The 18,371-nt window shown below is 36.9% G+C and overlaps 1 protein-coding gene across 13 annotated transcripts in view; it reads left to right on the plus strand.

Annotated features, from left to right (window-relative positions):
* Nucleotides 1–17,882, plus strand: part of N4BP2 (NEDD4 binding protein 2) — a 106,023-nt gene extending 88,141 nt beyond the window's left edge. For 12 of the 13 annotated variants that reach the window (XM_054553828.2, XM_054553836.2, XM_054553834.2 and 9 more), the window contains 2 exons: nt 3,920–4,043; nt 5,333–17,882. In XM_054553828.2, coding sequence (XP_054409803.1) covers nt 3,920–4,043; nt 5,333–5,378 — 170 coding nt within the window. In that variant the 3' untranslated portion in view covers nt 5,379–17,882. The remainder of the gene's footprint in view (nt 1–3,919; nt 4,044–5,332) is intronic. The other variant, XM_054553829.2, reaches the window with a different exon arrangement.
* Nucleotides 17,883–18,371: the final 489 nt, after the last annotated feature.

An 18,371-nucleotide genomic window follows, 5' to 3' on the forward strand; every position in this document is an offset into this window, starting at 1 on the left:
GACAATTAGGTTGTTTCACTGCAGCCTGGATGACAGAGTGAGACTCTCTAAGAAAAAAAAAAATTGAAAAATTGAAAAACAGAAAAATGAAATGGAAAGTAATCAGTATTGTTAAGGATGTGGATAAATTGGAGCCCTCATATATTGCTAGTGTAGCCACTGTGGAAAATTTCACTAGTTCTTTGAAAGGTTAAACATATAATTAACCATATGACTCAGTAATTCTGCCCCTAACTATGTACCCAAGAGAAATAAAAACACAATATGTCTTTACAGAAACTTGAATATGAATGTCTGCAACAGCCAAAAAGTGGTAGTAACCTAAAAGTTCATTAACTGATGAATAGAGAAACAAAATGTGGTAAATCTATACAATGAAATTTAATTTAGCCATGTAGAGAAATGAAGTACTGATACATGCTACAGCATGGATGGACCTTGTAAACATTATTCTTTGTGAAAGATGAAGGCAGATAAAAAGCCTTATGTTGTATGATTTCATTTTTACCAAATGTTCCGAGTATGTAAATCTAGAGAGACAAAAATTTGATTAGTGGTTGCTGGGACTGGAATGGCAAGAATATGGGCAGTGACTGCTATGAGGCACAGAATTTCTTTGTGAAATGATGGAATGTTCTGGAATTGGTGGTGGTTGCACAACATGATGAATATGCTAAAAACCGCTTAATTGCATATTTTAAAATGGTTAGTTTTATGTTAATTTTATCTCAATTAAAAAAATTGTAAGAAGAAAAAAAGAGGCCAGGCGCGGTGGCTCACGCCTGTAATCCCAGCACTTTGGTAGGCCAAGGCTGGCGGATCACGAAGTCAGGAGATCAAGACCATCCTGGCTAACACAGTGAAACCCTGTCTCTACTAAAAATACAAAAAAAATTAGCCGGGTGTGGTGGCAGGTGCCTGTAGTCCCAGCTACTTGGGAGGCTGAGGCAGGAGAATGCTGTGAACCAGGGAGGCGAAGCTTGCAGTGAGCCGAGATCGAGCCACTGCACTCCAGCCTGGGTGACAGAGCGAGACTCCATCTCAAAAAAAAAAAAAAAGGAAAGAAAAAAGAGCTAAGTAATTTGCCCAAGGTAACACTTGGTCAAGATCCAAGATGCAGATCTTTTCTGGAAGCCAAAGCCCATCTCTAGTGCATGCACCACCTGTGGTAGTCTGTAGTTACTGTCAGTCACCACCAGGTGGCAGTATTGTTGAATAGAAATGAATCCAGTGGAAGATTTGTGGCTCTAACCTGCATTGCTTTTTGTCATAAGATTAAGGAGTGTTAAAATCGGAGATGAATTTTTTAAAAAATAGAGACATCTGGACCTTATGTCCCTTCTGGTTGAAATATACACTGTTACCTATGAATCATTTTTGCCCCCAAATCAAACTAGGAGCAGATCAAACCTTTAGAACTGACTACTATTTTATAGGGATTTACAGGGGACAGAGGAACGTGTTAAACAACACCATGGGGATACAGTCAGCAAAATTCAGATTGTGAAAATCTAGGATAGGCTGGGTGTGATGGCTCATGCCTGTAATTCCAGCACTTTGGAAGGCCGAGGCAGTCAGATCACTTGAGTCAGGAGTTTGAGACCAGCCTGGCCAACATGGTGAAACCCCGTCTCCACTAACAATACAAAAATATTAGCTGGGCATGATGTCTCAGGCCTGTAATCCCATCCACTTGGGAAACTGAGGCAGAAGAATTGCTTGAACCCAGGAGTCAGAGGCTGCAGTGAACCGAGATTGTCCCACTGCACTTCATCCTGGGCAACAGAGTGAGACTCTGTCTCAGGAAAAAAAAAAGAGGAAGTCTAGGATAAATGATCCAATTTTTTTCAATAAATTGTAAAGAAAAACACCAGGGGAGGGGAAACCTTGTTACTTAAGGAATATATCAATCAAATAGAATGTAAAGACTTATTTCAATCTTGATACCAACAAATCACTGTAAAAACATATTTTTGAGATAATTGGGGGAAATTTTTGGAAACTAATGATATTAAGGAACTTTTATTAATTTTATAAGGTATGATGGTGCCATTGTAGTTATGGTTTTTAAAGGAGTCCTTATCTTTTATGAGGTATGTACTGAAATATTTGCAGTTGAAATAAGAAATCTGGAGTGTGCTGAAAAATGAGTTAAACAGTCCTTTCAAAGTTGTTAAACAGCCAGAACAGCCTGTATTTGGGAAACAAAACATATACATTAATTCATGCAGCAAACATCCTTTGAACTCTTACTTGAGGCATGTGAATCAACTAGAGAATATTTTCAGAGCAATAAGTGAACTATTAGCAGGTGATAATGGTATAAATGACTGACCTAAGTGATAAGGGGAGCCATAGTGAAGAGCGTGAGTTATGGTTAGAGATTTAGTTGGGCTTTTTTTGTAAGTAAACTTTTTCTTTTTGAGATGGGAGTCTGGCTCTGTTGCCCAGGCTGGAGTGCAGTTGGTTGTGACCTCGGTTCACTGCAACCTCCACCTCCCAGGTGCAACCCATCCTCCTACCTCAGCTTCCCAAGTAGCTGGGTCTACAGGTGCGCCTCACCATGCCCAGCTAATTTTTGTATTTTCAGTAGAGATGGGGTTTTGCCATGTTGCCCAGGCTGGTCTTGAACTCCTGAGCTCAAGTGGTCCACCTTCCTTAGCCTCCCAAAGTGCTGAGATTACAGGCGTGAGCCACTGTGCCTGGCCAAAGTAAACTTTTATATGTAATATAACATATGTAAAGAACAGTGCCCAAAATTATAGGTATATAGTGCAAAAACTTTGTAAAAAGTTCATAAAAAGGTTTTACACTATATACCTAGAATTTTGTGCACTGTGAATACCTTTGTGAAACTAGCACTCAGTTGAATTTTGAGCAACATATTGCTTGAAGTAATGGATGTGGATTAGAGATGGAGATCATAAACAGACAAGTAATTAGAAATGGAAGAGCAACATATTCTTTTAAAATTCCAGGCTGAATATCATCTTGGAGATATGATATTTGAAAAACCATTTGTTTGTATTCTATTAGGAGTATTAGGACAATTTAATAAGCAGACTGTGGAATGTTTATATTTTGTGTATGTTTTAAATTTATTAATTCATCTCATTAATAGGTTTTTTTGTTGTTGTTATTCTGCTACAGCTTTTATTAGTTTTCAGGATTTATACCCTTGATTTTCACAAGGTCATTTCCAAAATGGAACTTCAGTATTTTAGGAGGCTCAGACTCCTTTGATGTTTTAAGAACTATCTATCAGGAAAAGTTTGTTAACAACTGATTATCTTTAATAGTAAGACTGCAATCCAGCTGTGATTAGTGGATTTGCTAATAGCTATTACTGGAAGATAATCTATAAACTAGTTGCTATCATTATCCCTTTTTCCTGATGAGAAAATAGGCACAAAAGAAACTAAGTAACTTGTCCATGGTCACACAGTCATTTAGTGGCAGAGCTATGATTCAGAACAAAGCTTGATGGCTTTAGAATATTTAATTAACAGGGTTGTTGTGAAGATTCTTAGTTAATAAATATAAGCCACTTAAAGCAGTACTTGACTACTTTTGTATAGTAATTGTTAAGTATCATTAATGTTATTATTGCCATTATCATTATTTCAGGGAGAACTTCTGGTAGTGCACAGAAATCTCTTCCCCCATAAAGGAAGAAGACCCATCAAATCTTTTGATGGATAGATTACAATGAGGCTATGTGTTTTAAAACATACATCTTAAAACATTAATTTGGGGGCTTTTTGAGATAGCAACTCTATCTTACTATTACTGTTTTGAGATAGCAAACCCCAAAATCCTCATGAAAACAATTTCATGTGCTTGAGTAGTTAAGGTTTATGTTTTCTATTGAGAATGTAAGATAAATGAATTTTAACTCCCCTAATTTCTGTTGTAACAGAATTTAAGCAGAATGGTGGGAAGCCCTATTTGTCTGTGATTACGGGGAGAGGAAACCACAGCCAGGGAGGAGTTGCTCGCATCAAACCAGCTGTCATTAAGTACCTCATAAGCCATAGCTTCAGGTGAGTGTAGATTTCTGTTATTGATAATGGCAACTGCCCATATAGAGCTATATCAGGTATTTCTGTGAGTATAGATTTCTGTTATTGATAATAGCAATAGCCCTAATATAGCTAGGTAAACAAACACTAATAGCATACTCAGAACAATCTGTTAAAATAGTTAACTAAATTTAATCATCTGATTTCAGCCACAGATTCATGCTTAAATTATGATATAACTTTCCCTGCTGGATTTTTGTTGTCTGGTAAACCAGAAATAAGGAAAAATGTGTTTGTTGCCAATAATCATCTGATAAAACTTTCTATCATGAAGTTAAAGTTTTAAAAGAAAGTAAATATATTTGTTTCTTTGATAATATGCAAAATAATTAGGTAATATGTATCATACTTTAAGATTTGCTATTATTCTTTTGAAAGGAAATAACTTTGTGGATTTTGGATGGAACTGGGTGGCTTCTGTTGAAATGTAGTTATAATTTAGGTACGTTTAAACTTTAGCAGAAATGTTCCAGTTAATATGAATTTATTTGTGTTTTCATAAGTTAAATGCCATTAATGACCTGTGTTGACAAACATGAAATGTTCTTTTTCATTAAGTGATAATTATTTAATAACAGAAAATGACAAGAAAGTCAAAGATGAAATATCTGTTGATGGATAGATTTCCTGCAGATGTGTATCATTAACTCCTACCCATCAATTTCAGCGTAGCATATTTATTTTATGCCATGTAATAAGATGTTATTTGGCTACGTTATCGAAAATGGTAGCATAAGTTATGAGCATAAAACAGGTGACATCAGGGTTATTTTTATAAAAGGAGTAGTTAGACTGTAACATTATGTTGAGATTAATTATCTATTTTAGAGACTAGTCTTCCTTTAAATTCTCTATGGATAGAGTTGAAAGCATTGCATGGCCAGATTAATCGACCTGATATATCAGAGATTTCTTCTTGGTGCTTTCATGATACACCAAGGACTTTATTCTTCCTACAGCATACTCTTTTTCATAAAGGTAAAATTCAGGCCTCACAGGTTTTGACACATCTTAAGTTATACTAACTACTAAGTCAAGAGCAACCCCCAGCTTTAAGATTGTATTTGTTTTGACCGTAGGTAAAAGGAACATAAACCTAGATGTTGGTCTTGGATATTGACTTAATAAGGGTCAATACTTTGGTAGTAAATATTATATTAAGCGTAGGTACTTGGAATTGATTACAAGGTATATTCCTTAGCTAATTTGAAATTTTCATCTTTAAAATAACTCTTTTCTCATTTCTGCAGGTTCTCTGAAATTAAACCAGGGTGCTTGAAAGTCATGCTAAAGTAAAATAAACGTCCTTGAATTAGAAGTATGAAGGTTTGTAGGTTAAAATTACTTTTATTTGCAGTAATCAGTCAATTCTACCCTAAAGATGTGTTTTCTTATAAATAATATTCAGTTATGAAACAAAAAAATTATGATGTTTTTCAAAATCCAAGTGAGGTTTGATTTTTTTTTTTTTTACTGAATCAAATGCAAATGTTACCTGTTAAAGATATTACAGAGAAATTTTATTGATTACAAAATATGTAAGAAAATTATCAGCTACAGTTTTAAAGTTTAAAATGCTCTGATTGTTTCTCAGAAAAGGTTACCTTTGTATTAATTGTTGTGTGACATTTAGTAATGTCCTAAAAGTCTTTTGTGAGAGGTATTTAAAGTGCTTTGAGACCTGATTCATGCCCCTCAAAGGGTGGTATTAAAAGAAGAAAAAGGACATAGTAGTGGGTAGTAAAGAAAAAAAGATCTAACAAAAACACTTGAATATTTTTTATTTTCAAAACTAAACACATAAAATGCTTTATTTTGCCATATCCTACAGGAAGGAAAACATGCTTTTGCCCTTTCTTCTGCTTTGTATATGACCTTGATCTTTTACCTTTTGTTCTGTTCTTCTGTGTGCATTTTATGGAAAGAAAGTTGGGTCTGAGATGATATTGTGATTTTATACTTTATCTATAGACAGAACAGTTTTCAGAGAAAAAGAAATGGTTAAATATCTTCCAGATGTTGCTGCCTTATCGAAATGCTTCTAGAACTGTCTGTATAAGTGGTATTTCAGACAGTACTAAATACTTATATTTTATTTTTGAGGCATGTAATTTTAAAACTGCAGTAGTTTAAAATTCTATTAAATATAGAAAATATTTTGGTTATAATTGGCCTGGTGTGGTGGCCCATGCCTGTAATCCCAGCACTTTGGGAGGCCAAGGTAGGTGATCACCGAGGTCAGAAGTTCGAGACCAGCCTGGCCAACATGGTGAATCCCTGTCTGTATTAAAAATACAAAAATTAGCTGGGTATGGTGGCGTGTGCCTGTAATCCCAGCTATTTGAGAGGCTGAGGCAGGAGAACTGCTTAAACCTGGGAGGCGGAGGTTGTAGTGACCCGAGATCGAGATCACACCACTGCATTCAGCCTGGGTGACAGAGCAAGACTCCGTCTCCAAAAAAAGAAAAAAAAAAGAAAATATTTTGGTTATAATCATAAGAAGAATCCTTACAATTTAAAATATTTTCACTTTTATTTTGAAAAAGAGCCAACTTTCTCAAAAGAAGCTTTCATTAACTTCTGTTGTTTGGTTAGCTAATAAATTCTGTTAGTATGCAAGTTAAACCTGTGTAAAGGAGGTTATAATGTGGTAAAATATAATTTTCCAATATGAGACAATGGCTTAAATTTGCCTTTGGAGATGGAGAATGTTTTCAACATATATAATTTTAACAAACAGTTTTGTTGCTTTTTGTTAAGCTTAAAAAAAATATTTGGATCAGAAATTATAGGATTGAGCTGGTACCAAAAGAATCCTGAAGTACAGAATGGTTTTCCAAAAGAGCAGACATTTCAATGAAAATAAAACCCCAAAACATTTTTTTATATATCATGATTGCATGCTTTTAAAATAAGGAGGCTTATCATTGAATTTTAGTTCCATAAAAATGAAAATACATGTTTATTATTTAGAAATGGTTAGTGACTGGTATTGAAGTATTATTCACACTTATGTTTGTAATAATTTATTTAAAGAATGCCAACAGTTTAGCACACTTTTGTAATCTCTAGAACAGTTCTATACGTTAAAAATAACCATTAAAAATAAAGCAGTTCCTTTAAACAACTTACTATAAAACTATAATTGTTAATGAAATAAGATATTCCTATGTATAAATTAGTATGATTTAAGAGTATGAAAAACAGTGCTAAAATGTGGAGTTATTGGAATGTGTGCAGCTGCATACTCACTTTCTGTGTTTTTATATTTCCTTACCTAGTTTTAAAAATCATCACTTTTGGGCACTTCAGCTAGACTTATTTCAATATTATAATTATGATTAATGAAGGAGCAGTCAGAAGTAGAGGTGTGGTATTCCATGGGCAGAAGTCAAATGAAAAAAGCTATATTGTTTACTTGTTTACTATATCAATGTTAATATTATGCCTTATTTTGATAAATCAAATAGTATATCTTAATCATTGTTGATAAATATACAGGCAAAGTTTGAGCATCATATGTATTTTTATGAAGCTGCTTAATTCCAAATTGCCTCCCACCCCACTATCTAGCACAGTTTAAGCAACACATAATTTTGAAAGAAAAGTTTATAATCCCTCCTTTCTTTTTTTTGCCCATTTCTAAATCCTGTATGCCCGCGGTAAAGATAGTTTGAGGATTTTAAAAGTTTTCTCTATTACCCATTTCTAAATCCTGTATGTCAAAGATAGTTTGGAGATTATAAAAATTTTCATGTATTGGTGTAGGTTGAATATCCCTAATGAGAAAATTCAAAATCTGAAATGCTTCAAAATCTGAAACTTTTCGAGCACAGACATGATGCTCAAAGGAAATACTCATGGAGTATTTTACATTTGTAGGTTAGCGATGCTCAACAAGTAAATATAATGCACATGTTCTAAAACTTCCCCCCAAACCCCAGCAATCCAAAACACTTCTGGTCCTAAGCATTTTAAGTAGGGGATACTCACTCAACCTGTATATTTGTGCTAATACATGACTCATTAGAATGATTCATTGTAAACTTAATATTTTAAAAGTACAGCACTTCTGTAGTTTGGAAGGTTTCAGTAATAATTATTTTCATTCAGTAGTCTCTTACCATTCTCTCTCAGATGGAAAAAGAGGACTAATGTGGAAACCCCAGAGGGTGTCCAGTTGGACCAGGCAGATATTAGACACTTAACAGTATTTTCAGTCTGTCCATCTCTTTATTCCAATGTGAGATATGGAAGTATTTTTTTTTTCACATTTATTGGCTCTTCATATTTCTCTACATTATTTTTAATTTGCAGTTTCTTCAATTTGTTAGTATTTCCATACTATTTGCAATTTTATGGCCTTTAAGTATAGGACATATTATATAGTAGAAATTTTGACTTTAAATCCTCTTGAGTAGTATATTTTGAGAAGAAAAGCTATACTGCTCTTCTGGATGGTTTCCATCCTTTATTTAGGTCTTTTCTTTTTTGAATTCAAGTGTTTTGTATGCTTAGAAAGTGGACATGTATAATAGCGAGATTGGTTATTTCTGAGCTGGAAATTGGAAACTTTCGAAACTCAGGAAATTGCTCTGACAATGTTTTAACTGCTCTCAATTTAAGAAAATTGACTAAATGTATAAAAAAGACAAAAATAACGTGTGCTGTTTTTTCCAAGTGCTTTTTCTAAGTGCTTTTCCATTGTGCAATGAGGTGAAGTTTGGTAATTTTTCTGTGTAGTAGTTAAATATTGCTCATTTTATTTACATGTAAAGAAAACAGATTTAAATGTTTATGTGGCCAAAAAGTGTCATTTAAAAGGTAAAATAAGTTTATGTAGAATGTATGTTCATGGTGCTTATTTTTAAAATGTAATTCAAGTTTACAGTATTACTTAATGCTTCTTTACAGAATTTAATAGAGAAACAAGGCTAGAACACATCTACATCCTGAAGAGCCGTTTATAACTTCATATTATATGATGACAAAGTTCATTATTTTCCTTAAAGTTGAGCAATTGACTTTTATGGTCCAATGATGAACTTATTATTAATAAATGATTGAATTAACTGTGAGGCTTCTCATTAAAATACAATATTGCAGCTATCAGTTGGAGAATATATTATAAAATTTTCAGACAGTATATCAGAAAAATGTTTTTATTTGTACTGTAAAGAAAATGTAATTTTGCTGTTAACTCTGTACTTTTTAAATTGAAAATGTTTTCTAAATTTGCTTTTAAATTTTCTTATGAAGCCATTTTCAAATTACATACTTAATTTAATAAAATACTTTAGCCACAGTCCAGTGTGAGGAAATCCTTCATTTGATGTATTAGGGTTAGTGGTTTAAATATTTTAACATATTTTTATGTCTAACTTTGTAATTTCAGGGGGAAAGTGTCATAAAAATTTTATTTCTGTACCACAACTTTTCTTCTAGTTTAAGTTTTCTGTAGCAAATAAGAGTCTGCTTTTGAACCAGATAAATGGATTAGCTATGGTTTCTCTCCTCACACCCTGTATCTTTTGACTGAGGCCGGGCATGGTGGCTTATGCTTGTAATCCCAGCACTTCAGGAGGCTGAGACGGTCAGGTTGCTTGAGGTCAGGAGTTTGAGACCAGCCTGGCCAACATGGTGAAACTCTGTCTCTACAAAAAGTACAAAAAATTAGCCAGGCATGGTGGCACATGCCTGTAATCTCAGGCACGAGAATTGCTTGAGCCTGGGAGGTGGAGGTTGTGATGAGGCGAGATTGTGCCACTGAGCTCCAGCCTGGGCAACAGAGCGAGACCATCCCAAAAAAAAAAAAGAATCTCTTAGAGACTCAAGTAATGCTTTAAATAATATTAATGACCTTTGGACTTTATATTTGAGTCCAAAGCAGAATTCACTCATTTTGCAAGGACTTAAAAACATTTATCTAACAAATATTTAGAGCACTTGTTACTGGGGTTACAGTGTAAATGCGATAGAGCTTTTATCCAGAGTTATCATTATTCTTATCAACTACTATGTATATAGTGACTTATACTATGGGATACTCTCGTATATGTTATATTTTAAATCTCAAGAGAATTTTATTACATAGGTAGTGCTATCCCAATTTAATGAATAAAACCACATAGACTTACAGAAGTTAACTGGTTTGCTGTTTAATGTCAGACATATAACTTGAACCACATTCTCTGACTCCTAATAAGGAGCAGCTGCATTTGTCCTAAGAGAGAATAGTTACTTATAAAGAGATAATATTCTACTGTTCTCTCCAGAGAGTTGTGGCTCCACAGTATATGTCTTTGAAAACCTGCCATTTATGATTCTGCCTTCTTCCTTTATACGAAAGCTGGTACTTTGGAAAAACCCAAAATACTAATGGCAAAAGGTAAAAGTTTATTTCTTTCTTCCTGTAAAATCCCAGGGATAAAAATTCCAGGACTGCTGGGAATCTTCTTTTACTTGACGATTTTGGGAATCCAGGAAAGTTCATCATTCTGCCATACCCAAGATAATGGCCCTCATTTTCCTAGGCCAGGGTGGGTGGCTACCTCTCTAACTGTCACATCTGTATTCTGCTGGAGGAAAGACAAAGAAAAAGGGAGCAAAAGGCAAGTGCCAGTGGTCTTAAAGATGGTTTTTGGAAGCTGCCGTAGGACACTTCTACTTACGTCCTATTGGCCAGAACCTAGTCATGTCATATCTAGCTGCAAGGGAGGCTGGGAAATTTTCTATTTCAGACTGCCATGTTCTGCTGAAATTTGGTATTCTCTTGGAGGAAAGAGAACGGATATTAGGAGAATGAATAGCAGTCTCTGCCACATCATTTTTTATCATTATATGCAAATAATGTGAAAAATTAGTTCTTGATACATTGATGACTTCTGAGTGTTAGGAATCAAAAAAAGGAAATCACAGTTTTTTTTTTGTTTTTTTTTTGTTTTTTTTTTTGAGATGGATTCTCACTCTGTCACCCAGGCTGGAGTGCAGTCTCCCGAGTAGCTGTGATTACAGGCACCCACCACCATGCCTGGCTCATTTTTGTATTTTTAGTAGAGACGGGGTTTCACCATGTTGGCCAGGCTGGTCTCGAATTCCTGACATTAGGTGATCCACCCACCTCAGCTTCCCAAAGTGCTGGGATTACAGGTGTGAACAATCACACCCAGCCAGGGAATTTTATTCAGGGAGGATTGCTGTATATGATCCTGTTCTAGCCTCAAATAGGAAAAAACTAAATGACACGGACTAGCTTAATAAGTGCTAATGGCAGGAAGTATGTTAGTCAAAACATGTTTTTGGCATTGCTACATTAGCCCGCCCTATTTAATATAGGATATATGTACAGATGGTCTCCCACTTAGGATGGTTTGACTTACTTTTTGATTTTGTGATGGTGTGAATGCCGTATGCGTTTAGTAGAAACCATCCTTCAAAGCTTGAATGTTGATTTTTCTTGTGTTGGTGATGGGCTAATGATATGTGGTGCAATACTCTCCTGTGATGTTGGGCAGTGGCAGCGAGCTGCAGCTCCTAGTCAGCCACGCTAACGTTAACTTTCCTAAGCACATTTAAGGTAGGCTAGGCTAAGCTATGATGTTCAGTAGCTTAGGGGTATTGGATGCATTTTTCACTTAAAATATTTTCAACTTACAGTGAGTTTATTACATAAGTGACCCCATTGTAAGTTGAGGAACATCTTTATTTCACGTGCATTTCTTAGTTAGAAAACTCAGACTGACCCCCTAACTGGGAGAGTTGGGGAAACAAAAGATTCTGGATGAAAATACTAAACACACACTAAAAACACTGCATAGTTGATAAAGGGGCTTAGGTCAGAAATCTAAGTGAGAATATTAGAAGCACTTTTGCAAAAGGTGCCTCTGCTCCTGACGCATGTTAAGTTTTAGTTTTCAGTTTTGGGATGGAAGGACAGATGACAAAGGACAGCAGACTTAAAGACTAAGACACTCCATAAAGCTAACACCCCACAGAGCTTTATCCTCAGTGGGGATGGGGATGAATAAAACAATTTCGCCCTCCTTCCCACCTCCAGAAGGACTGCAAGGAATATTGTCTTGGCATGAGCAGAAGAGACCAAAAAATCAATCAATCAATCCTGACAAGTTAAAATCACAACTGGCCCTCACAGAATAACAGCCCGAAGTCATAACACCTAGAGTAGTCAAAAAAAATGACAAGTCGAGAATTGAATTGGTAGAGGTCTTGGCCTGATAATGCCGCCACTAGCTGCCTGACAAAGGCAAACGCAAATTTTCTCGGAGAGAATGCACCCTCATCTTGGAGAATTAGATCTGATCAAGGCTGTAGATCCAACAACCAATTTATAGGGGTTACAGAGGACAGAGGAATATGTGAGACATCACCATTGGGATGCAATTACCAGGATAGACTTTGGGAAACTGACAACACAATTTCTTTAAATAAGTTGAAGATAAAACCACACAGGTGGAGGGAGAACTTACCCATTGAAACAAAAGAGGCATATACCAGTTGCAATTTTTGGACCTTTTTCGGGTACTGGTTCAGCAGAAAAACTTGACAATCACACGACAGTTGGCAATGTGAACATTGACTCGATAATTAAAGAACAATTGTTTTTCAGGAATGATGTGGTTGTATTTTTGAAAGGATCTCTATTTTTAAAAAAGAGATACATGCTGAAATATGTACGTAAAATGATAGAATGTTAGCAATTTACTTCAAAATAAGATGGAGGAAGTGGGTGTGGGTACTTAGGAAACAAGATTGCCCATAAGTTTGTAAATGGGAAAGATAGATGTTTATTATACTAGAATGTCTACTTTTGAATATATTCAAAGCTCTATAAAAAAGCATTTTAAAAAAGTTGGTGGAAGAGCTGGAGAAGTGGATTCTAGACCTGGCTCTGGGGATGAATTCCAGAATGCTGCAGAATTAACCTGCATAGTAGCTACTACCTCTGCCGTAATTTAAAGGTGAGGAATCAGGAGGCCACCATGGCACTGTTGCCACAGCTGTCTCTTAACCATTCTCAAAGCTGGTGACTAGGCACCAGAAAAGTGTTGTAGGGTCTCCATCATTTGCCTTTTGAGCAGAATGAGCCGTACCAGTGGGTAGATGGCCTCCACCTTACTTATGCCTCCCAAATCTCGTTGGAGTGTATCTAATTGGTAGAAACTATTGTATTCTAATATATAGAGAATTTTACCTTCATAAAAGATCTGGGAAATGTTGTTTTAAACTTTACGGAAAGGCTCATTAGAAGTAGAGCTGGGGCTGGGTGTGGGGGCTTATGCCTGTAATCCCAACACTTTGGGGGGCCAAGGCAGTCAGATCACTTGAGGTCGGGAGTTCAAGACCAGCCTGGCCAACATAGTGAAACCCTGTCTCTACTAAAAACACAAAAATTAGCAGGTGTGGTGGCATGTGCCTGTAATCTCAGCTACTCAGGAGGCTGAGGTAGGAGACTTGCTCGAAACCAGGAGGTGGAGGTTGCAGTGAGCCAAGATAGCACCACTGCACTCCATCCTGGGTGACAGAGCGAGACTCTGTCTCAAAAAAGAAGAAGTAGTAGAGCTGGAGGATGACTATCAAATGTTCATATTTGCTACACCGATGATACTTGTCTAACCAGGTATAGAGATAAAATGGCTTGACATATTAGTCACAAAAGCATTGCATGTCAACTGGGATATTTAGAGGTATGCCACGGAGTACCCCAAGTCCAGGATAAGCTTAGGATATATTTCAGGAGCATTGGTTTTACTCAATGGCAAATAATACACATTATTATTTAATGTAGCTTATTGGTATATGTATTAAGGTTCTCCAGAATGAATAGGAGATAGGGGATTTATCAGGAGAATTGGCTCTTGTAATTCTGGAGGCTGAGACGTTCCATTCCAGGCCATCTGCAAGCAGGAGAACCAGGGAAGCCAGTAGCATGGCCCAGTACAAGTCTGAAGGCCACAGAGCCAGGGAAGCTGATGGTATCTTTCAGTCCAAGTGTGAAGTTCTCAAAATCCAGGGGGAGAGGACCCCATGTGGGCCTCTCCAAAGGCTGCTTGAGTGTCCTTACAACATGGTGGCTGGTTTCCCCAGAACGGGTAATCCAAGTGAGCAAAACAGAAACTGCAGTACCTTCTATGACTTAGTATTGGAAGTTTTTTGCAGTTATCTGCCAAATTCTGTTTGTTAGAACCAAGCCATTAAATTCAGCTAACTTGGAAGCACAGGAGAATTAGCTCTACCTTTTGAAGGATACAATATCAAGGGATTTGTGTATGTATTTGGAAGCCATTATGTTTACTATGAACTAGGCACCACTAGGTACTTTGCAGATGTACCCAGTATAATCATAACCACCCACTGGGGTAGGTATTATTGCCCACATGGCAGACGTTGTTGTCCTACCCAATAGTTATTCCTTCTATTACAGCTCTTTTTGTTCAGGCAGTGTGCTCAGGGAAGATCAACCCCTCTGTAGCTCCTGCAGGTGAGTTTTGATTGGTGGAAAAGCCAATCGTGGCAATGCCATTTCCCCTTGCCAGTGATTAGTTGGAGGATGGATATATGATCATACCAACAAGAATTCTGCTAGATTGGTTCTAGGAAAGGTTTTCCTCACGAATACGGAGAAACACATAGGAAGAAATGCACTCTTGTTCAGCAAGACTTTGTGTCTGTATGTGATGTCTGGAATTGCAGTTGCCTTTTTGAAACCATGAAGAGACAAACCTAAGGCCCAAGCCAATGTGCTAAGGATGGCGAGTGTAGAGAAGAAAAACCCTCTGTTCTTGATGATGTCATTGAGCCCCTGAATTAACTAACCCTGGAACTGACCTTTAGTGGCCTTGTTATGAGAGACAATAAGCTACCTTTGTTTGGGTTTTGTGTTACACCTGGAAGCATCCTAATGATTTGATATACACCGTTTTACAGACTAGGAAACATGTTCAGAGAGATTATAGAATTTGCGAAAACTTTCCCGGCTAATAATAGCAGAGCTGGGTTTCAGACTGAGATGTCTATGTTCTAAGCACCTGGTCTTTTATCAGTTAAGTGACTTTTCTCCAGCAATTCTCAGGAATCAGAGAGGAGAAACAGACATCAGTTGGTTTCAGCAGAGGTAGTGATTGGCGGACAGGTATAGGAAGGGTTCAGTGTGGGAAGGAAAGGAGACAAAATTCACGATGCTGTATGTGTAAGGTTGAAAAGCTTGACTGTGAGATACAGGCTGGTAAGGAGTCAAGTGGAATCCAGAGGGGGCTGATAGACTGGAATAGTGGAGGTGAGCAGTGAAGGTATAGTTGAGGAAAGAACAGATTCAGAAAGTTTGAGAGGGAGGGGAAGTGGAAGGAAGTTGTAGGAAGGGAGAGAACTTCAGAGTTCGGGAGATTGGGATGTGGGTATTTGTTCCTAAGGGAGTTTGATTTGTGGAGATGATGGCAGTCGGAGTGGAGAAGGTCATAGAATTGACACCAAATTTCTGGATCATCCACTTTGTGTACATATTACCTAGAAAAGTGACAGGCAGTGCAGTAGAGAGGAAGATTGAAAGCCAGTCTGCTAGATGTCTGGGTGAAATGAAAATGTTTTATTTATTTGCGTGGTCTCCATTCTTCAGACGGATAGGATCTGACTCAACACAGCCCCATGTTGAAGAAAGAATTATAAGGATTATTCTGTTTTAATCTGCTACTTTGCCAAGACTGGAGAGATGAGATAGATGGGGTCACTGGGAGGGGCTGAAAGGAGAGAGTCATGAGAAATGGAGTTTCCTAGGTCTTTCTGAAACAGTTCTTTGCAGCGGGACCTCACTGTTTTGTTTGAAGTTGCTTCTTGCCTATTTATTTAATCCATCTGAATTTAGGAAAACCAACAAAATAGGCTTACATATTGCCCATTATTTCAGATTATTGTGGTTTCCCTATTTATTTAAACAATTACAGGCAACTCTGCTGATCTCTTTGCTGAGACTCTGAAGACTCTGGTGATCTCTTTGCTGAGCTGTAGAGTAAGAAGAGCTCACTGTCTTCTTAAGCTCTGGGCTACATTTTTCTTTTCATTGTTCTGTCCTTTCTTAGATAAAATTAATTTTTTCTTTCAAAAATAATTTTTGGCAGTGGATTACATAGGAATCTATTTTTAAAGTACCGTATTAATTTTATGTTACCTTCATGGAATCATTAGCTAGAATATCTGAATATAGTTTCTTCCTTGTCTCTTATATTTCTTGGTTCCTGTCCTTAGAGTCATGTTAATAGTTTTAGGTCGTATTCCTGTGATTTTATTGTAAGCTAACTCAAATCTTTTTTTGGAAATAGGATAAAAATCAATCTGTATTTTTTTTTTGACTTGCTCTGTCACCCAGGCTGGAATGCAGTGACGCAATCACAGCCCAGTGCAACCTCTGCTTCCTGGGCTCAAGCAATCCTCGTGCCGCAGTCTCCTGAGTAGCTAGAACTACAGGTGTGCGGCACCATGTCTGGCGAATTTTTGTAGTAGAGATGGGGTTTTGCCATGTTGGCCAGGCTGGGCTTGAACTCCTGGCCTCAAGTGATCTACCTGCTTCGGTCTCCCAAAGTGCTGGGATTACAGGTGTGAGCCACTGTCTCTACTTTTAAGAGAAAAAGAAGCAAGGTGCAAAAGGGTACTCACAGGATGATCCATTAGTGTGTTTTTTAAAAGGATATGTGTAGATAGATCCACTGATATACTATACATCTCTATGTACATATGTGTGTGTGTATATGTATATATAAATGCAAACCCACACATAGAGTGAATAAAATAGATTCTGGGCCCCTTATGACTCAGTTTCAGAGGATGTGATGTTCAGAAGTCAGTGTTCCCCAAAGAACTTATAGGAAACATTTGTGTTTTATATAGCACAAGTTGAAATTAGTTTTCCCTTCATATTCTTTCTGTATCCCATTCTCATATTCCGTAGATACCCCAAAGCCTCTGTCTCTGTATTTCTTCCTCTCCTCCTTTCACCAAAACCCTCCCTGATGTCTCTACCACTACTAGGCCTTATCTATCTCCCTTCCTATTTTCTTTCTATTTTCTTCTGCCTAGTGAATAGTTCTGGGCCTTTTGCATATAAATCTCTCATCTCAGCTTCCTTGGTTCTTCTCATAGGACACACCTCCCTCCCATTTATTTTATCTACACAATAAGACAATGGAAGGTGGGGGTGTAGCCAGTGGGAAGTGGTCAGGATGCAAATATTGGAATTTTTTTCTTTGTTAGTAGGCAGGAGGAAGGAAACTACAAATACCCCCACAGTAATAAGTTTTTTCCCTGTTTCACATGAAGAATTTCTGAAGGATTCTGTAAGAAACTGAACAGCAGGTTATCTTGCAGGATAGGCCTGTGGGGTCAGAGGTAGGAGAATGAGATTTTGCTTTCATTGTCTGAACTGTTTTTGTTTTAAAACTGTATATATTACTATTAGAAAGTCATTAAAAAATAGAGATAATTGGCTGGGCGCGGTGGCTTACGTCTGTAATCCCAGCACTTTGGGAGGCTGCGGCAGGTGGATCACCTGAGGTCGGGAGTTCAAGACCAGCCTGACCAACATGGAGAAACCCCCGTCTCTACTAAAAATACAAAATTAGCCGGGCATGGTGGTGCATGCCTGTCATCCCAGCTACTTGGGAGGTTGAGGCAGGAGAATCACTTGAACCCAGGAGGCGGAGTTTGTGGTGAGCCAAGATCACGCCATTGCACTCCAGCCTAGGCAACAACAGTGAAACTCTGTCTAAAAAAAAAAAAAAAAAAAAAAAAAAAGATAATTAATAGATGTACTTTTTATTTTAAAATTTTGTGGGTACATAGTAGGTGTATACATTTATGGGGTACATAAGATATTTTTGATACATGCATGCAATGCATATTAATCACATCAGGGTAAATGGGATATCCATCCCCTCAAGCATTTATCCTTTGTGTTACAAACAATTCAGTTGTTTATAGTTATTTTAAAATGTACACTAAATCATTGTTGACTGTAGTCACTCCTTTATGCTATTAAATACTAGATCTTATTCATTCTAACTACACTTTCACATTTTTAAACATAGTGAAAATGTCATACTTGATATTAGAGTGAATTATTCAGTGTACAAATTATATGTATTTTAATATGTTTCTCTTTAGGCTGCCTTCTAGTACCAAATGTTATAATCAGATAATTGACCTGGTGTTTGTGATGATCTGATATTATCAGGAAAAGCATTAATCTGCCTTTTTAAACTCTTAAATTGATACAACTGCTGGAAG

Source organism: Pongo abelii, chromosome 3 (assembly GCF_028885655.2).
Source record: "Pongo abelii isolate AG06213 chromosome 3, NHGRI_mPonAbe1-v2.0_pri, whole genome shotgun sequence".
Lineage (NCBI taxonomy): Eukaryota > Metazoa > Chordata > Mammalia > Primates > Hominidae > Pongo > Pongo abelii.